Source organism: Pipistrellus hanaki (genome assembly GCF_964339955.1).
Source record: "Pipistrellus hanaki genome assembly, chromosome: 7".
In the NCBI taxonomy this organism is placed as follows: domain Eukaryota; kingdom Metazoa; phylum Chordata; class Mammalia; order Chiroptera; family Vespertilionidae; genus Pipistrellus; species Pipistrellus hanaki.
In genome coordinates, this window is record NC_140509.1 from 55,083,666 (window position 1) to 55,104,533 (window position 20,868).

At 41.0% G+C, this 20,868-nt stretch overlaps 1 protein-coding gene across 3 annotated transcripts in view; it reads right to left on the reverse strand.

Annotated features, from left to right (window-relative positions):
- Positions 1-48: 48 nt before the first annotated feature.
- PPIL6 (peptidylprolyl isomerase like 6) overlaps positions 49-20,868 on the reverse strand; it is a 24,721-nt gene continuing 3,901 nt past the window's right edge. For all 3 annotated transcript variants that reach the window (XM_084890558.1, XM_084890560.1, XM_084890559.1), the window contains 6 exons: positions 18,237-18,425; positions 14,930-14,992; positions 14,670-14,817; positions 11,408-11,464; positions 5,579-5,714; positions 49-2,228 (listed from right to left, as the gene is read on the reverse strand). In XM_084890558.1, the coding sequence (XP_084746684.1) occupies positions 2,117-2,228; positions 5,579-5,714; positions 11,408-11,464; positions 14,670-14,817; positions 14,930-14,992; positions 18,237-18,425 (705 nt within the window). In that variant the 3' untranslated portion in view covers positions 49-2,116. The remainder of the gene's footprint in view (positions 2,229-5,578; positions 5,715-11,407; positions 11,465-14,669; positions 14,818-14,929; positions 14,993-18,236; positions 18,426-20,868) is intronic.

Consider the following 20,868-nt stretch of genomic DNA (forward strand, 5'->3'; position numbering starts at 1 on the left):
CTTACTTCAGATGTTAGTCTAAAACTTTTTGTTATATTGCAGAGCTGGTTTTTGTTTTTGTTTTTTTTTGTGTGTGTGTGTTTTAATATTTTTCATTTCAGAGGAAGAGAGGAGAAACAGCAATGATGTGAGAACCATTGATTGGCTGCCTCCTGCATGCCCTTCACCGGATCAAGCCTGCAACCTGGGCATGGGCATGCACCTTGACCAGGAATTGAACCCTTACCTTATAGTTCATTGGTCAATGCTCAACCACTTGGTCACACCAGCCGGGCTGAGCCATTTTCAGGAGTTTGTGATGGTGGTGGGCAATGGGGTAACTATAAAGGGGTAGCCCCAGGGAGGTCTCTGTGGCACTGGAAAAGGGCTATGTCTTGATTATGGTGTCAGTCATATGGATCTACACATGATAAAATTAACAGTACATGTACCAATGTCAGTTGCCTATTTTGGTACTGTACTATAGTTGTATAAGATATGCACATCGGGGAAACTGCATGATCGGCACACAAGACTACTATTTTTATAACTTCCTGTGTCTTTTTTATTTTTTATTTTTTTATTTTTAGTATATGCCTACCTTTGGCAAGTGCCAAGTCAATTAGGCCTGACTCTATAAGATTGACTCAAAGAGATTTCATATTTTTGTGTTTTTTTTATATATATATTTTTAAATTGATTTCAGAAAGGGAAAGAGAGAAACATCAATGATGCGAGGATAATGAGAGGATCATTGATTGGCTGCCTCTTTCCTACACATCCCACACTGGGGATCCAGCCTGTGTCCCTGACTGGAATTGAGCCCAAGACCCTTCAGTCCGCAGGCTGACGCTCTATCCACTGAGCCAAACCAGCCAGGGCCAAAGAGACTTCATGTTTGAAAACAAATCTAAAGGCAAGAAAAGCATCATGGCTCTAAGCACGGCAGGAGTGGAGTGGTGGTGGTGGTAGCAGCTGAGCAGGATCACCACTAACAAGCATGTCACCGACTATAAAGAGAGGGCTGAAACCATTACTTATATCTTACAGTGATTCCCAAATGACTAGTGCCCAGCATTTAAGAAAGAACCTCTGGTGAGAGAGCTAAATGCACAGAATCCCTGTCTCACACATCTTTGAGACTCTGGAGTAGGGCAAGGACAGGGTCCAGCAGTCTTGTTGAAAAGGTTTCCCAAACACGGGTTTGAAAATCTCAGATTAAGCAGTGCTGATAAAGCTGTATCCCCAATAACATTTCAGAGTCAACCACCATGGGGACTGCAACCCAAGCCCTTGGAATGGCTCAAAGATAAGCATACTATTCATGTCTTATAAAAACATTCAACAATAGCTTTTTTTGAATGCTATGTATAACAATGAAATGTAACAATTATTTTTTTCTCTAGTCTCCCTTGGTTATTTACTAACTTTCTCCTGGCAGATAATGTAGTTACAAAAACTAATTACAAATACTTTAGGATTTGCCCTGGCTGGTATGGCTCAATTGGTTGAGCCATGTCCATGCACTGAGAAATTCCCCAGTAGGGGGTGTGCAGGAGGCAGCCAATCAAAGATTCTTGTCTATTTCTCTTTCTACCTCTTCCTTTCTCTCAAATAAATAAAAAACTTATTTCAAAAAAATATTTTAATATTCAAAGGCCATTCATTAGGTACTGCTATAAAATTAAGAATGGCTTTGGCTACAAGTAACAAAATATACAACCAACATAAACAGGGCTCTATTTTTCTCACAGTAAGAAGTCCAGAGATAGATAGTTTTGGGTATCAAGAGTTGTGGCTGACATCTCTGCAGTTTTCTTTCTTTTATGACTTTAGCCTCTGCATTCAAGACTGATGAAGGGCAAGGGTCAGGACCACTGGCATTCTATTCCTGGCCAAAATGGTATCCTATGACCACTCCTGGTAGTAAAGGAGGCTGGGAAATGGAGTTTTGTGCTTTTATAGTCTATATGGCAGAGGCAAGAAAGGAAAAAAGAAATAATACTGGGTTTGGGGTAAACCAACTGCTACTGCATCTGCGACAGCTTTCAAATTAAATTTTATCAAGCATGGTTTAATTAAATCTAGAAATAGCTGATCAGATACATAATAAAGTCAGAAAATACTGATTTGAAAGTCAAACATAAAAATTTCCACTGTTGATAATTGTACATGGTTGTATTGGTCTTTCATTCTCTGTTGGAACCAATTCTAGTTGTTGAAGAACGTCTGTTCCTTCAATCAGTTGCCTAATATAGGAGAAAAGGTGGAAAATTTAGTCAGTCATACTTTTCCACTTTTAGCTTACATTCCTAAATTAAGTCCTACCCAGCTTAGCTAAGGATCTTTCCTACAAATTAAAATAATACCAGTGATTAATAAATAGTTCTAAATGTGTCCAGATTGCCATGGTTCCCCCACATCTATCTGGTACCCTTCCAATCTATTATTCCAACTACAGTCAGGGTGAAGTTTGAAAAATGCAAATCTGATCGCACCTCCCTGCTTAAAACATTTCCACAATTCCCATTATGCTTATGATAAAACCAAAAATGTCTGCCGTGGCTGGCTTCCCCACACCTCTCCAGGACTGTCTTGCAGCATACTCCCCTTGCTCTCTGCTCCAGCCAGACTGGCTTGCTTCAGTAGCACCTTGAGCCCTTCCTGCCACTGTTGTCTCCTTTGCTCTTGTCCCCACCGCCAGCCCCTCTGTCTGGTCAATTCCTGGCCTTCCTTTAGGTCTTGGCTCAATCATTTCTTTGTGGAAGTTTCCCAGGTACCTTTATAGGAATAATCGGGTAAATTTTTTATTTACTTGAATACTTTGATTCATTTCTGATTCTTTCATGGGCAGAGACCATGCCTTTGCTTAGTGCTCAATGCCTAGCACAATACCTAGCACATAGTAGGCACCTAATCAATATCCATTGAATACATGAATAAAAGATAGCACCAAGCCACCACACTGGTTTCAGTATCTGTAGACATTCACTGGCTACAAGCTAGAACTCTGAGTGGAGCTTATCTGATGATTCTCTTGAATACCTATTCCTGGGATTCAAGAGTTACTACCTGTCTGTTGTATCTTACTCCAGATCATAACTTCTCTAGCTTGGTGAATGGCACCAACCATTTAACAAATTCCAAAATCCTAAGATTTCCTCTAGACTAGCAGAAATTAGGAAACAGTCCTAAATATACTCTCTACCAATGCTTGCACTGAGGCATGGCTCAGGGGAAGGTCAATTCCACTTTATGAACCTTTATAGGGACAAGGTCAGTGCTGACACGGATCATGCTCTAGTCATCTTCCTGCCTCTGGGCTGTTTTTGCCATCCCAATTAGAAACCATGACAGAGCAGGACACAAGGCACATTCTCAGGATGAAGAGCAGGGGAAAAGGGACACATTCATCTCTGTCCAAAAAGAAGGTGAATCCTCTTCTTTAACTGGTTTCACAAATACTGAAGGAGCACCTACTATGCGAACCTCTCCTTTATTGCAGGTATTAGGGCACTAGATGAGTGAGGCCCAGTCGCTACTTTGTGTTGTTCACAGTGTGCCAAAGAGGACAACCAGTTTCATTGTGGTAATCAGGGAGGTTTCTGACCTAAGCCTTGAACGGAATTTTGGCAAACTGAAGGAAGGCAGAATGAAGAAATAAGCAAAGGCCCAGAGGTGGTTCTGGGAGTGATGGTACTGTGGTCAAGCGCATAGCTCAGCTGCCATGTTGATAGCTGCCAAATCCACACCTCTAGACGTTGCCCAGCTTAAATACCTGTTCCTGGGATTCAGGAGTTACCACCTGTCTGTTGTATCTTAATCCAGATCATAACTTGTCCATCCTGAATTCATGATCTCTCCCATATCCTTTTTGTCTTCTCTAGCTTGGTGAATGGCACCAACCATTTAACACATTCCAAAATCCTAGGATTTCCTCTAGACTAGCGATTCTCAACCTGTGCATCGCGACCCCTTTAGGGGTCAAAATGACCCTTTCACAGGGGTCGCCTAAGACATCCTGCGTATCAGATATTAAATTTACAATTCATAACAGTAGCAAGATTACAGTTATGAAGTAGCAACGAAAATAATTTTATGGTTGGGGGTCACCACAACATGAGGAACTGTATTAAAGGGTCACGGCATTAGGAAGGTTGGGAACCACTGCTCTAGACCTTCACTGCCCAAATATGGGCATATGTGGCTATTTAAATTTAATTAAAATTAAATAAAATTTAGTTACTCAGATGCATTAGCCACATTTCAAGTGCTCAATGGCCAGATATAAACTTTGTGGTTAAAATGTAAAATGGCATGAAATTTCTCCATGGGATGAAGAGTTAATAATTATCCCTATGGAGTAACTGGAATAATCTAATACTTATTCAGAAAAATTTGAACACTTCATAGCATTTAAGGGAAGAAAAAGTAATGTATATTACTTTAATGTATTTTACTTCAATGTATATTCACTTCAATAATCAAGTAGTGATATGAAATACTGAAGTGATGAAAAGTATATTCATCCATTTTAGGTCCACAGGCCTATAAGCATCTTGCTAATAATCTGTATATATAAAAGCCTAAGCGACCTGTCAACTGGTAGCTAATGATGCACACTGACCACCAGGGGGCAGATGCTCAACACACAGGCATGGAAACATGGAACAGACTGATAAATCTCAGAGTGATAGGGGAGTGGAGAAGAGATTAACCCAAGGTCTTATATGCATACTAGGGTCCCTCGGCTGGCCTGCAGGGATTTGGCTGAAACTAGCAGTCTGACATCCCCCCAGGAGTCCTGGATTGCAAGAGGGTGCAGGCCAGGCCGACGGACCCCACTGGTGCATGATTCACTGGGCCTCTAGTATTCTAATAATTACCAGAGATATCTCCATATTGTAAATTGTTCAGTAAAAAAAGGTTACTTGTGCCCTAGCCATTTTTCCTCAGTATTTAGGTCTCTGCGGCCGAGGTTGAAGGGTAGTGGGTTTGTATCCCTGTCAAGGGCACATACCTTGGTTGCAGGTTCCTCAGCTCCAGTACAGGCATCTGCAGGAGGCAACCAGTCGATGTGTCTCTCTCATGCCACAGTGTCTGTCTGTTTGTCTCTCTCTCTCTCTTCCTCCTCCCTCCCCTTCTACTCTCTAGAAATCAATGGGAAAAAATATCCTCATGGGGGGATTAAAAAAAAGTTACTTGCAATTTGGATAGTTTTTATCTATCTCTTCACAGTATTCATGGACAATTACTTAAATGGTTTCATCTCACTTCTGCATCTATCTACATTATTTAGTACTATTGTATTATTCAACATCATTTAGAATTGGTAATATCTTTTAGGCTGAACATAAATGGATAAATGGATGGATGGATAAACAGAATATTATAATGGCTATGCTTCCTAAATGTTTTCTATGTTTTTTATGGATAGCAAGTTTCTCACAAAATGTTTCTAAATGTTTACATTTGTATTACTTTTGCTTTTAAATTCTATCTTAGTTACCCATAGACTTCATACAATACTTAATCCAAAATTTTTAACCACATTTTTCCACATATGAATATAATATACACAAACTTACAATACACTTACCCAAAAGCCACATATTTTTTATCTAGATAGGGAGCTGATTGTAGCGTGATGTAGAACTGTGAACCATTGCTATGACGGCCTTTGTTGACCATTCCAAGAACTCCCCTTTTATTATGAGGAACTGAAAAGCTTTCATCTAGAAAAGACAATAAATAGTAGGTCATTAAAAATATTTCTATTATCACATGATCTCACTCATATGTGGAATCTAATAAACAAAATAAACTGATGAACAAAACAGATCCAGAGAGATAGAAGCATGGAACAGACTGGAATCTCAGAGGGAAGGTGGGGTGGGTTAGGTCACATGACAGGCATGGACTTTCAATAAAGACTCAAAGAAAGTTACGGAAATGTAAAGGCTATGGTAGAAACTCAGAACCCTTTCATTACCTTGTCTGAGTCAGGAGTCTCCTGCCTCTGCCACTTACAGGAACTAATGATTTGTTGTTCCACTTATTTATGCATTCATGTGTTGATTCTTGCATGTGCCCTGACCAGGAATTGAACCTGAAACCTTGGTGAACTGGGATGCTGCTCTAATCAACTGAGCTGCCCGGCAAAGGTAGACAATTAGATGTTAAGTGATGTATCTATTAGGGCCCAAGCTAACATTAAGAAGCTCATCTATTTAATGTACCAAGGATAATTTAGTATTTTAAAATATAGGCCCTTTTTTTTTTTGGCTTTTCATATAACTGACCATTTCTCTAGTCAGCCCAAGCCAATCTAGTCAGCAATTCTTCAAGGGTGGGAAGGACTAGGACTACTATACAAAGAATAGAAGGAGAAAAAAGGGGTTAATATTCATCATCTAACATTCAGCCTAGGATTTGGGAAGACAAAAAAGCAAAATTCAAAGCAAAACAGATTTTCAAGTTTAAAAAAAAACCTAAAATATTAGCTAATTTATAAAATAATCATTGGATTAAATATGATTTATTCTTTTAAATTCACTGTGTTAAACCCAATAAAAGTAAGTTTTGTGGTTGTAATGGTTTTTAACAAGCTCTGGGTTTTAATTCTGCATCTCATGGAAATAGGGTCCCATGAGAGAAATTGGGAGGAAGGACTGCCAGGCTGATGTATTAAGAATCCACAGGGGTGAAAGGAGGAAAACCATGCTGTGGCTGTTCTGAGTACTAGTCATGGTCTCTCTCCCACAGTCACCTGGAGCATCCCTCTCTTCACTTGACTAGTTACTGGATTTCTTTCTTTCTTTCTTTTTTTTTTTTTTAATATATTTTATTGATTTTTGTACAGAGAGGAAGGGAGAGAGATAGTTAGAAACATCAATGGGAGAGAGTCCTTGATCAGTTGCCTCTTGCATACCCCCCACTGGGGATATGCCCGAAACCAAGGTACATGCCCTTGACTGGAATCGAACCTGGGGACTTTCAATCCCCAAGCCAACGCTCTATCCATTGAGCCAAACCAGTCCCGGCAGTTACTGGATTTCTAATCCTGCATTCCACACAAGCAAATCAGTAACAGACACGTCCCTAAACACACTGGGCCTCCCTGGCACCAGAGGCCAGGCCTCCATCTGGAGACCAAATCCCCACAAAGGATGGCAACGAAAGAAATTGACAGAGGCACAGGGATATCCAGAGGGGGCAGGTGAGGAGATGACCTAAGAGATAGATCAGTCTCCTCTTGGACAGAAGGCCCAAGTTGTCTGAGACCGTGACTCCAAGCAGAAAGAGTTTGGACAGTCTGATAACAGCTGTGGGGTGGAGTGGTAGGGTGGATTCTCATCGGGGATTAAGGATGCCAGGAAAGCTTCCAGGAACAGCCGGTCTGCACTAAACTCACAAGCTGCTCTGGGCCACTGCCCTCACTCCCAGGCAGCTGGTTGTTCTTTCTTGTCGCACAGCACTTAGTTCTTCCTTTGGAATAAAAATCAGCACAGCACCTATAGTTTACCTGTTTAAACATCTGTCATCACAAAAGCACTACAATCCTTGAAGGTGGAAACTTGGTCATCTTTTTTCCAAAGGCACTAGTGCAATTGTAGGCACCAAACTAAGAGTTTCCTGATTTATGAGTAAATAAATGAATGGTGTCGCTTGCATGGTTTCATTTGATAAAGCTGTCATATGATTTTAAAAGGAAACTAGCTTTTACTTTTCCTTTGCACTTTGGCCATTCAATATTATTTTTAAAAACCTTTTCAGCCTGGCTGGTGTGGCTCAGTGGTTGAGCATGGACCTTATGAACCAGGAAGTCACAATTCAATTCCCAGTCAGGGCACACGCCCAGGTTGTGGGCTCGATCCCCATAGGGGGCGTGCAGGAGGCAGCCAATCAATGATTTCTCTTATCATTGATGTTTCTATCTCTCTCTCCTTCTCTCTTCCTCTCTGAAATCAATACATATATGTCTTTTTTTTTAATTAAAAAAATAAAACATTTCACTACATTAAAATACAGACAGAAAAAAGCCATAGAAAATGAATATACAGTTACTTATTATTCATTATTATAAGGCAAACACCTTTTTAACCACCACCCAAGCCAACAGAAAGAATTTTGCCAGCCTCCCCTGAAATCCCTAATTAAGTCCCTCTCCACACTCTCAAAGTCACTATTTCCCTGACTTTTACATGATCAAATACTTAATGTTTCCTTGTAATTTTACCATCTAAGTGTACATCCCGAGGTAGGATAGTTTAGTCATTCCCATTTTAAAATACTTGTTGTGCCTTTTAAGTCTCTTTTAATCTACAGGTTTTGCCTCTATCCCTGTCTTTTCCTTATACTTTATCTGTTAATGAACCTTTTTAACCTCTAGAATTTCTCCCATCCTGGAGCTTGCTCATTGCACACACATGGTGCAGTTCAATATACTTTTTCTCTGTTCTCTGTCCTGTCAGTTTGGCTATATTACTTGTGTCGAAAATGCTTATTTGTTTCACCTTGATTGATAAGTCAGGGAAGGAGTTGAGCATAATGAATTTTATCCCACTTAAGTGTGGTTTCCTCTGGGTGTTTCATAACCATAACATATGTGTAAAACTGTTTCTGTTTTTATTGGGTTACTGTCTTATTTTTTAATGTGCCGCTGGGAATGTTTTGTTTTCAATCTCATTTCTTCCATAAGTCTTGTTGTGGTTTCTATTGCATGATTTTACATAGCACAGAGATCTTTAACACATTATGGCAGAACTGGTCGTATTTCTTGCAAATTGGCAGCTGCTCAGACTCCTGTTCTATCCATTTGGTGGTGTGTTCTCTCAACAGACAGATCATCATGTCTATTCTGGTTTGAGCATGGTAGCAGAGACTGTGATGTAGCAAATGCCTACATCCAAATGCCCACGATGGGGGCAGCAAAATGGTGATACTCTAATTCTATTATTTCCTTTTCACTAGTAATTGGAATACTTTTATGATAAGTTGGTTCCCCTTGTTTACAGTTTAGTCTAGTTCTCATAGAAAAGACAAGATGAATGGTTGATTCTTTCTCTATATTTATCAGTTTTCAAAATAATGAACTCATTACCCATCATTCCAGAGGGGCAGGTGAGGAAAGGAGCGGAGACATCAGTCTTCTACTAGACAGAAGGTCCAAGTTCCAAGCAATTAGGCTTTATTTATAAAATAATACTATTATGAACTCATGGATTTAATATATTATATGTGTTGGATTTCAAATAATTGCAACTATTATTCAAATTACTCCATCTTTGGCCAGTGAGAAGCTCTTCAAATTGGCTCCTGAGGCCTTTGACGTAATTCTAGTAAATCTTTAATAGCGTTCTTGCTCTCTGATGACAGCTTGACTAAACATGAGGTTCCAGACTCATTTTGTAATTTCCTTTCCATATTTGGAACCTACCATTTCTCCCAAAAGCCCTGGTTTCTTTAAGTGAGAAATGACATTTCAAAACAACAATCTAAATGCTAGGAATGTGTATCATGATCGGATTGGTGATTGTTTGTAGACCAATTCAGTAGACACTGCTATATATATAGAGAGAGAGAGAGAGAGAGAGAGATGAGATACTTCTTGAGTTTAAAGTGGGGTTTCCAATTCAAATTCAGGACTATAGAATATTTAACTTATTAGCCTCTATCATATTTCATCTGCCCCCATCACGCCATGTTTGGAGGGCAACCAATCAATGTTTCTCACATAAATATCTCTCTCTCTCTCTCTCTCTCTCTCTCTCTCTCTCTCTCTCTCTCGCCATGTTTGGGGAGCAACCAATCAATGTTTGTTACATACATTTCTCTCTCTCTTTCTCTCTTTCTCTCTCTCTCTCTCTCTCTCTCTCTCTCTCTCTCTCTCTCTCTCTCATCAATGAAAAACGTCCTGGGGTGAGGATTTAAAAAAACACATAAATCCAACTTCCTCCTTCTACTTCTACTTCTTTAAGGTACCTATCTGTTGTGTTTATTTGTTTATTTGGTCTTATGTTCTGTCTAGTTTGTTTCAGAAATTTTATTATTCTTTCCTCAGTTTAATAACCTCATGCTGAGTTTTCCTAATTCTGATTTATGAGTTCTTTCCTATCTTGTGTCATTTTAGTAATACATTTAGCTCATTTTGAAATTGCACAGTTTTGATCTTGTTGTGAGCATGTCTTTGTAGTGTGCTTTTATTATCTGTGGTACTGTTACTCTGTCCCTTATTCCCTTTTTTCCTTCTAATAACCATGAAACTTTTTGCTGTTCATTTTTATGTAAAAGTAGTTTTCCTAAACATTTAGAAGCAGGTGTGGCTTTAGAAGGAAAGCAGCTTTTCTAACTTCACAAACCTCCTTTTTGTGTTTTCAATTGGTGGTCAACGATATGCATCTTGCTTTCTGAGATTTCCTGTGTTCGCATTCCCTCCTCCTCACTGTTTTCCCTCTAGCCTGCATAATCTGGTTCCATCCCCAGCAATACCTCCTCAATCCAGCCTGTCCTGGAAGAGGGCCATTTCAGATCAGGTTCCAGAGTCCTAGAGGCTAGACTGAACCTTCCTACGAGCCCCCTGCACACACCAGTAATTGGCTATTTTGGGGTTCAGCTGTTCCCAGGTCCCTCGGATGCCCTGCTTTCTCCCACACAGATTTTTGGCTGTTGGCTGACAGTGGCTGTTGGCAGTCTGCTTCTCACCTGTTTGTACTTTGGAATTTATGTAACTTAGCTTATCGGTTTTGTTATAAACGTTATCCATGAGTTTTCAGTTTTTCTATCTAATTCTTTTGCTGGCTTTCAATTTTCTATCTAATTATGTTGTCTGTTTTTATTTTGGGATTTTAAAAAATTAATAAACTACACCACTACCACCATTACCCATCTTTCCAGGATCCCAGACAGCCTAAACAGAATAATCAAGGTGCCAATTCTGAGAATGGCAAATTACAAGCTTTAAAAACCAATTCCTTTTGACCCTACAATCGTAATTCTAGGAATTCATCCTAAAGAAATAATATACTTAGGAAAGTGAAAACAATGTGTGTACAAAACTGTTCTGGTCTAACCTGGGATGCCATTTTTAACTCCCACTTTTAGTATTTTTTTTTTAAGTATTTTTTTAAATTTATTGATTTTTTACAGAGAGGAAGGGAGAGAGATGGTTAGAAACATCGATGGGAAAGAGTCATCGATTAGCTGCCTCTTGCACACCCTCTACTGTGGATATGCTGCAACCAAGGTACATGCCCTTGACTGAAATCAATCCGCAAGCTGATGCTCTAGCCACTGAGCCAAACCGGTTTTGGCTAACTCCCACTTTTAATATGTTACCCCAAACACTATCTTAAGTTGTGAATTGTCCTGTCCTGTTAAATTTGCATTATCAACTAATATATGACTGATAAAATTTAAAGATACATGCCTTCAAATGTTGGTCCATAAATTGACTCTCCACCATCTCCTTTTCCAGCATCTATATCTGCAAAATAACAATAAATACTGTAATTCTGAAACTAAAAAGGAAAGCACAACATTGGCAGGGTGAAAAATGCTTTCAATTATGATTCCCCTTATACAATTGACTACAATAAGTTTTATACCATGAAAATATTACTATAATGCGTTTTATAAACAATTTTACATTCAAGACACTATTTTTTTCCTAACAATTCTTGGAGGTAGGTTAAATTACAATGTAAACTTTGAAGTGATGAAGTATCCTATCTAATAAAGAGGGAACATGCAGCACCCACGGCCAATAAGGAGGGAATATACTCATTGACTGCCATGCCCTCAAAGATGACAGTGCCCAGTCCCTTCAGCCCTGCAAGGGCAGCAGGCATGTGGCAAGGCCAGGCCTGCCCCGTGCACCTGCCTCCGGAGTCCCCCAGTCCCCTCAGCCACCTAGGGCCGGCCCAAGGCGCAGGCAAACCTCGGATGGTGGCTGCCCAGCCACCCAGGGCCACCCAAGGCTCAGGTAACCAGGGCCAGCTGAGGCTTGCACTGCTGACAGAGGCACAGCCAAGGTGTGATGGGCCGTCGCCTTCCTCCCCTTCCCCCCCATCACCGGGTCACCTCCCATCCCTGAGGGCTCCCTACTGTGAGAGGGGCTGGCTGGGCTGAGGGACCCCCCCACTCCGGCTTCTAGTTAAATTATAATTGTGATAATGATTTTTTTAAATTGTGTGTTCATATAAATTTTGCTTACTTCACAAGTTATCATATAGTCCATCTTTTAAGAAAAATGGAAAGAGGATAAAGTAGGAACAGTAAGATATTTCTAGAACAAGAATAAAAATAGGTGCTTTATAAAGAATTAATGTTCAAATTTTCATTCCTTGGAACCCTACAGTGATAACTCATTATTTTGGCAATGGAATTCATTTGTAATGATTTTTTAAGTCAAAGATATTTTTTAAAATATCAATGCAGCTGTAAAATATAATTCTTTACTTTTTAAATATTTTTGTTAATCCTCACCTGAGGATATATTTTTCATTGCTTTTCAGAGAGAGAAAGCAGAAGATGGGGGAGGGCACTCTGTCATCAGTCTGTTGTGAGAGACACACATCGACTGGTTGCCTTCTGCAAGCACATGCTCCAACAGGGGGCGGGGAGCAAATAGCAACCCAGGAACATGCCCTTGACCTGGAATCAAACCCTGACCCTTCAGTGCGCAAGCCAGTGCTCTCACCATGGAGCACACCAGCCAAGGCTGATTTTTTATATTTTTGATGAAGGAAGGGACACCCAAAGTTCTAGAACCCACAGAAGTGGGGCCTAGAATCTTAGGCCCCTAAAGAATAGAAAGAGAAGAATCAACAGTGAGCTGGATGTGGACCATAGCACTGAAGGGAAAGTTCAGAGAAAGGTAAGGAGGGGAAGAGAGCCAGTAAATCTTGGAAAGCAAGCCACCAAACTTGTGAACACTATAGAAAAGCAGCAGAACAGAGCACTCTGTGAAATTTTGAACTAAATATTTTTAAATATATATTTACGGCGCCCTCTCACAATCCGGGACCCCTTGGGGGATTTCAGACTGCCAGTTTTGGCCCATCCCCTGCAGGCCAGGCTGAGGGACCCCACCAGTGCACGAATGGGTGGACCAGGCCGCTAGTCCTCTATTCTAAGAAGCCTGTGGTCATGATGCCCTACTGGCGTCACGACCAAACAACCGGTCAAAGCTGCACAGCAGAGGCAGGGCCCACGGCTCCGTGCGGCAAGGCCTGGGGTCCCACCAGAGCGGTGGTTCAGGGTCTCACACCATTTCACATGCTGGGCCGCTAGTATGCATATAAGATCTTTGGTTAATCTCTTCCCGCCCTCCCCCCTTCTCTCTGAGATTCATCAGTCTGCTCCATGTTTCCATGCCTGTCTGTTGAGCATCTGCCCCCTGGTAGTCATTGTGTGTCATAGCTACTGATTGAACGATTGGACAGTCACTTAGGCTGTTCTATATACAGATTATTGACTAATTTATCCCTATCGGATATTTCCCCCAAAGCCTCCCAAATTTAATTTTGTGTTGTTAACCAGGCTACCTAGTCTGTAAAGCCAAAGGACTGACCTGAAAAGAACCAAAAAGGAAACCAAAATGCTCTAGATCTCACTTTTCAGTTGTAATAATGTAACATCTTTGGTGAAAAATAAGTTGTTTTCCACTTATTCTATTTTCAAATTCCCACCTTTAGTGTGTTTCTTAAAAGTTTTGTATTTTCTAAGTATTCTTATTTATTTAGGTGAGCACTTAAAATTACGTTTTGTTTAAAAACGTTTTCCTCCTTTCTTATATGGCTTATTTCAGAATATTCCTGATAACATACTTTGGATTTATAATTAGAAAAATTTTAAAGAGTATGAATATCTATGAAAAACATCCTTTAAATATATACAACATTGTTGGAGCACTTACTCCTTGATCCTGCTCAACTATGCTAACTGTGGGGTGTACAGGCCCTCAGATGCTGAGTATTAGAAGAAGATATGAGAAGTCGTAGGCCTATAAGAGAGACTTTATTGCAGACCAAGTAGCCATCGCTATTAAGGAGCCATCAGACAAAGCAGTTCTTCAAGGCAGCTGTGCAAAGCAGCCATGAACTGGCTGGTCAGTAACATCCATATAATCCTATATAATAAAGGCCTAATATGCTAGGTGTCTGACTGTTCGACCATTCCCTATGATGTGCAACCACCAGGGGACAGACGCTCTGACCAGTAGGTTAGCTTGCTGCTGGGGTCCAACCGATCTGGACTGGGTGAGATGGGCCGGACACGCCCTAGAGCCCTCCTGTGGTCCTTTCCCAGCCCGATCTGTACCAGGTGGAGTCCCTCGGCGTGGCTTGCGCCCTCTCACAATCCCGGACCCCTCGGGATGTCAGAGAGCCGGTTTCAGCCTGATCCCCGCAGGCCAGGCCAACTCAGACAAAAGAGGCTTCTTGCCAAATAGTGACATCAATGTTTGGGCTATAGAAAGGTATACCTGCGCAGTGCATACAGCAAAACTGCTGTGTCCTTGCTTCTGTACATGTATGGCAAATTGGCCTTGAACATCCTCTGATTAGGGTTCCCACAAACATCTAATATTAAATATATCTAAGCCTATATGCATTTTACAAAAGTAAGTAAAATTTTGTACATTCTGATTTGATGTTGCAATTAAGTTGTACTTAAGTTTGTAAACTCACCTCCTCCTTGTACCCAAGCATTCTTTACTATTCGATGAAAAATTGAACCGACATAATGTAGCTTGATGCCACTTTGAGAAAACCCTGCTTTTCCTGTGCACAAGGCCTGAAAATTTTTACATGTTTTGGGACATTTATCACAGTATAGCTAAAAAATAAAATTCAAGATTTAAAAGATTAAATATTTAACATTTTTATAGTTACAGATTTCCACTCCCCAACCCTTCCAACTTACTAAAAAACAACAAAAAACCTCTTACCTCAAAAACCAATCTTCCAATTGGATTAGGATCAATAGAAACATCCAAGAACACAAAATCATGCTATTAAAATTCAGGAGAAAAAGATAATGCAGGTCAATATCTTGGAAGAAAATTCTAAAAATGACCAAAAACAAAATAATAATGTTTTTATTGATAAGATGTTAACAGCATTAACAGTGGAGAATGTAACAACAAAATTAAAAGAATAATTTAAGGAGTTTTGCTTCATTTTATTATACCAAGTCTTTACAACCTAAATAACACATTTTTTAAAAACTTTTCAACAACATTAACCCAAAATCAAAACCAAGAACACATGGCTTAGGTAGCCACTGCATTACAAACTAATTGTGGAAAGGACAGTCAGTCCCTTTGAGAAGAGAGACTGGTAATTCTTTTCTTTCCTCAGTAATTTTGGGGAAAAAGCCATTGTGAGCGCCTGGATTAGGTTACCATGTGTTCTGGATTTTCAGAGGCGGCTCAGATTAGCTAACAAAGCCAGGCCAGCCTTTCTGAGAGGGAAAATAAGGCTCCTAAATCCATAGGAGATGTGATTCCAGGGACTGGGCGAGGGGTGCTGTGCTTTCGATGCTGTGCAATCATGTCCTCAAGTTCCCAGAGGCCCCCAGCTCGTTTACAATTGCCATCCTTTCCAGTAGAGACAACTAATGTTCATGAGATGTGTACTCCTACCAAAAGGCATCCAAACTGAAAGCACTAGTCACAGTGGCATTCATCTAGGGAGCAGAGCACATTGAATGGAATACATTTTGGATATTAGACACCTTATTTCTTAAGAATCTGGGAAACATAAATGAAATCAATTTTAAATGTATCACTATCATTAATTTTATGTCACTCTAACCTTTATTATTATTACTGATTTAAGAAAGGGAAAGAGAAACATCAATGATGTGAGAATCACTGATCGACCACTTCCTGCATGTCCCCCATTGGGGATCGAGCCTGCAAGTGGGCACATGCCCAATACCTCCTGGTTCATAGATCAAAGCTCAACTGCTGAGCCACACCGGCCTTATAAATAATATTTTTAATTGAAAGACTGAAATAATGTGTATTCCGGCATCCATACTAATTATAATTAACCAGAGGCCCGATTCACAAAAGTCATGCAAGGCCGCCGCTGCCTCGTTCCTGGCAGCACAGGCTTCATCCGGACGATCATTCTACTTTTTGGCCTAATTAACATATTAGCTCTTTATTATATAAGAGTTGTGCCTCTCAGCTTCTGTACTACAATTTCTTGATTATAAAAGCATTATTACTTTAGAATAAGAGGCTTAAAAATAAAACATTTTAAAAATAGAATAAGAGTCAACTTCACAGGCTTAGGAGGGGGAAAAAAGGATTTACTGAAAATCATGATTCCCTGTGCAATAATATCTTATTTTTCTGGGGTTGTTGAGAGCAGACCAAACACACAAATATAATTATGTAGCATATCAATCCAACCCAAAGGTAAACAAGTCCCTGGATTTTACTCAGCAAGAAAAATCTACCATTTGGGGCGGGGGGGGGGGGCCCTAAAGATTTCCTCTGGAACGTAGGTCCCCTCCCCTCACAACCACCAGTTAATGGAAACTGTCTTTACCTCTAGCCCCTGCAGCTATAGCAGCTTTCCAGAAGGCTGTCCTGTCACCAGGCTTCCCTCCCTCACACCAGCCTGTTTTTGCACAGCCCTAAAAAATTTTCCAGAAAATCGAAGGACTGTGTCATAACTCTTTATGAAAAGTTCCCTCTTGATTCAGAATGGATGGGAAGTTCAACCTTTCTTTAGTGGATCCGTTGGGTGTTTTTTGTTTTTGTTTTTTCTTCTTCCTATTTAACAGCTGAACACCTTTCCTATTTGGGGAATTCCCCACAGGGCCCGGCCACCCAGACCTTGAAGGGGCCAGATTCTCCCTCTTCCCAACCTCTGAGAGCCAGAATGCAGGGATATCCCGGGGATGCAGGGAGATTGAACCCAGGCCAGCAGGCACCATGGCAGATCTTGGCTGCATATTCCTGATGTGGAGAAGGGTGCGCCAGGCTTCCTTTGGTCCCTATCTGCTTTCCAAAGCAGGTTCTCCAACTTACCCGCCACTTGTGAGGTTACCAATATCCCTTAAATACATGCCCTTTCTCCTTAATCTAAATTAATCAGAGTAGCTTAGTATTGATGACATGAAGAATCATGACTGATACTCTCATTCTCTCAGCCTCATTTCCCCAGTAATTCTAGTCTCTTTGTTGTCCCAGTTATTCCCAGAGCACACCATGTACTTCTAAACTCCTATCCCTTTGGGATTTAACTGCTATCAACATTAAGTGCCGCCGTGCACCCGAGTTTCTAGCATTTTCCAAGTGCATTGTTTATTCAACCAAATATTCATGGAGCAGCTACTGTGTTTCAGATTCCATTCCATGCAGTGGTTAAACAGGGATGCAAGATACTGGTCTTTGTCTCTGCACAGCTCAGAAAGGCACTGGATCTCTCTGTAGGCCCAGGCCACCAGGAGCATGAAATAATCTTCAGCATGTAGTATAGTTGTTGCTACAAACTTTGTGAGCAAAACTACAAAGTACTTTTATCTCTATTGCCATCCAATCATGATGTCTGTGCCTCACTCTCTCGACCTCAGACTTCGAGACTGTCCTCTGCTACAGACACCCCAGTGACATTACATCCTGCTCTTACCAACTGTGTGTCATGCTTTAAAATGTCACCTTTCTTCCAAATCTTTCCATTCTCCTGGTGCAGTATATGTCACGTGGGTATTGGTACTAATTAAAATATTCCACACTAAAGGTGAGTGATAGGTTTGACCTTCTTTGAGGGAGAGTCTTTATAAAATTTTTTATTTTTATTTTTTACATATATTTTATTGCTTTTTTTGCAGAGAAGAAGATAGTTAGAAACATTGATGAGAGAGAAACATCGATCAGCTGACTCCTGCACACCCCCCACTGGGGATGTGCCCGCAACCAAAGTACATGCCCTTTGACCGGAACTGAACCTAGGACCTTTCAGTCCGCAGGCCAACGCTCTATCCATTGAGCCAAACCGGTTTCGGCAAGAGAGTCTTTATATTTTAGCACAAATGATAATGTCTATAAACCTCTAAGGGAGTGGAAATGTTTGGAGATACTCCTGCCTGCCAAACCCCTGCCACATTATAATCCTTTGCAAACTTGGTCTCCTAGTCTTTCATATTCCCTTCATTAGGATATCAGTAATTAATGCTGAGTCAAAATAAATAATCAACGATTCCACTATTTTTATTTAAAAATCAGTGTAACTTGCCTTGGTGTCGCTTAATAATTTAGTAGAAAAGTCCACAGTAAGTGCCTCATAAAGTGCAGGGGGCTTAAAGTCAATCATATTCCACACCTTGTGGGCCCATTTCTGAAGTTCAAATACATCACCCAGCAGCTGATCATTAATGAAACACATGACATTGGAAGAATATTCCCAGACTTCATTCCTAAGTTCCTGTAAAGGGAAAAAAAAATGTAACAAAGAAAGAAAACAACAATAAGCAGTGCTAAATCCACAAGCCACATCTTGAATTCAGCTCTAGGTCTAAATCTTTAAGATATATATTTTTTGCCATCTCTCAGAATTTTGCTGTCAGCAAGAATTCAAGAACATTGTTTAAGACTCTGACATCACTTAAAGCAAAGAATAACCTAAAAATAATCTTAAAAATGATATAATCAAAGAAAACAGATGGTGACCTGGTAATAAAAAATATGTATTAGCAAACTTGTTTCAATAACTTGCAACAAAAGGCAATCTGTGGTGTCATTTCTTCTTTTTATTTTTGGTTAATTCTCACCTGAGGATATTTTTTCCATTGCTTTTCTGAGAGTGAAAGGGAGGAGGGGGCAACATCGACCACATACGCCACGATGGGAGTGGGGAGGGAACCCACAACCCAGGTGCGAGCCTGCAACCCCATTAGGAACCCTTAACCTGGAATGGAATCCGAGACCCTTCGGCCGATGCTCCAACCATTGAACCACGCCGGCCAGGGCTGTGGTGTCATTTCTGAAGCACATCTTACTGTGGGCATACATGGGAGTGTGCATAAATGAGAAGGTCATGGGTTCTGAGGGAGACACGGTTTTCAGAAAGAATGCTTTATTCATGGAGGTGGGGTCAGGGTGAAGGCCAATAGGGACTTCTGGGTACTCCAGGGGCATTGAGGAAGAGGACTCACCTGCATCAGCACTTTCAAGTATTAAGTCCTTCAAAATGAAGTGCATTTTCATCCACACCACACTGCCAGTCAACCTCCTAAATCCCAGGGTGTCCCCCCCACCTCCGAGGATTCTGATTTTTTTTTATTCCAAGTATTGTGTCACATGTCAAAACCATGGCTAATTTGGGACAGCTGTTCTCTAATTTTAGCGGGCAATCAAAATTACAACTTCCCAAGGCCCCGCCTGAGTTTCTGATTCTGGGGTGGGGCCTGAGAACATGTATTTCTGAGAACATCCCAGGAGATGTGAGTGAGTGATGTGCAGGGAAAGAGGGGTAAATAGCAGAGAGGAGAGAAAGGCATTTCAAAAGCCCTGAAGCCATCCCTCAGATGTGCAACACATTCTGCTGAAGACCGAGGCCAGCCTGGACCTAATCAAATGTGCTAAGGAGCACTACATCTGACATGTGACAACGCTTACAGTGAAGGACAAAACACTGGCCTGAAAAGAAAGAGAAGGTTAAAATGATAATTATCCAGGAGAAAAGGGTTAGAGAAGGAAGAATAAGGAATAAAGAATAGGAAAGAAGCAGCAATGATTATCTAGAAAGCCTCATTCAGGCCCCCTCAGAAAAGCAGGAGTAAGAGAACACAAAACATTTCAAGGTCAACAAACCAGGCTGACAAGGGCAAGTTAATACTCTTTAAAGAGTAGAGTGGGGCCGAAACCAGTTTGGCTCAGTGGTAGAGCGTCGGTCTGCAGACAGAAGGGTCCCGGGTTCGATTCCGGTCAAGGGCATGTACATTGGTTGCGGGCACATCCCCGGTGGGATGTGCAAGAGGCAGCTGGTCGATGTTACTCTCTCATCGACGTTTCTAGCTCTCTATCTCTCTCCCTTCCTCTCTGTAAAAAGACCAATAAAATATATTTAAAAAAAAAAAAAAAGAGTAGAGTGGGAAAGTATCAGAGGAGCAGGTGCAAGTAAAACCTAAGATCGTGGCTCCTGGAGGTGCAGAGCATGATGCTGGTTGGTACACAGTATAGTAAGTCTGATGATAAAAATTAAAAAAAACATTGGTTTATGTTAGGGTGCCCAATGGTCCTGGTTTGCCCAGTGCTGACCCATCTTTGGCATTAAAATTTCTGTGTCCCAGGAAACCTCCGTGCCAGGTAAACCAGGGCCATTGGCCACTCTGGTTGTCAGGATTAGAGTTAATATATGTAGAAGCTATTAGAATAGTGTCTGGCATACAATAAGCACCATTTGTAAGTGTTTGCTATGATTCTATTTGAATGCCAATAAAAGGGTATTATGGCTATGAAAATGGCATGAGACTGAACGAGTGGTACTCTTGACTCGGTTTTGTACCATTCCTGTGACTGGAGAGTGAAGTGGTCTCCGGTAAAGCCACTCTGTCTGCATGATAATCACAGGGTCACAGGACTTCCTTGTGCAATTGAGCACAGAACAATCGAAACTGGTCTGGTCAGGGAAATGGATTTCATCAGCCCCTGGCCAGATGGGGTGGGGCAGGGAAACCAGGACTGGGAGTCTCTACGGGACTGGGCCAGGGTGTCAAGCAAGACGTGTACACCACCATTCCTGCCCCCACCACCGCTCAAAATGAGACATTGCTGAGCTAGGATGCCACCTAGAATCCACATCGCATCCTCGGGGCATCCTCCGGGCATCACACCCTCTCTTGGCACCCAAGAGAAACCTATCTGCC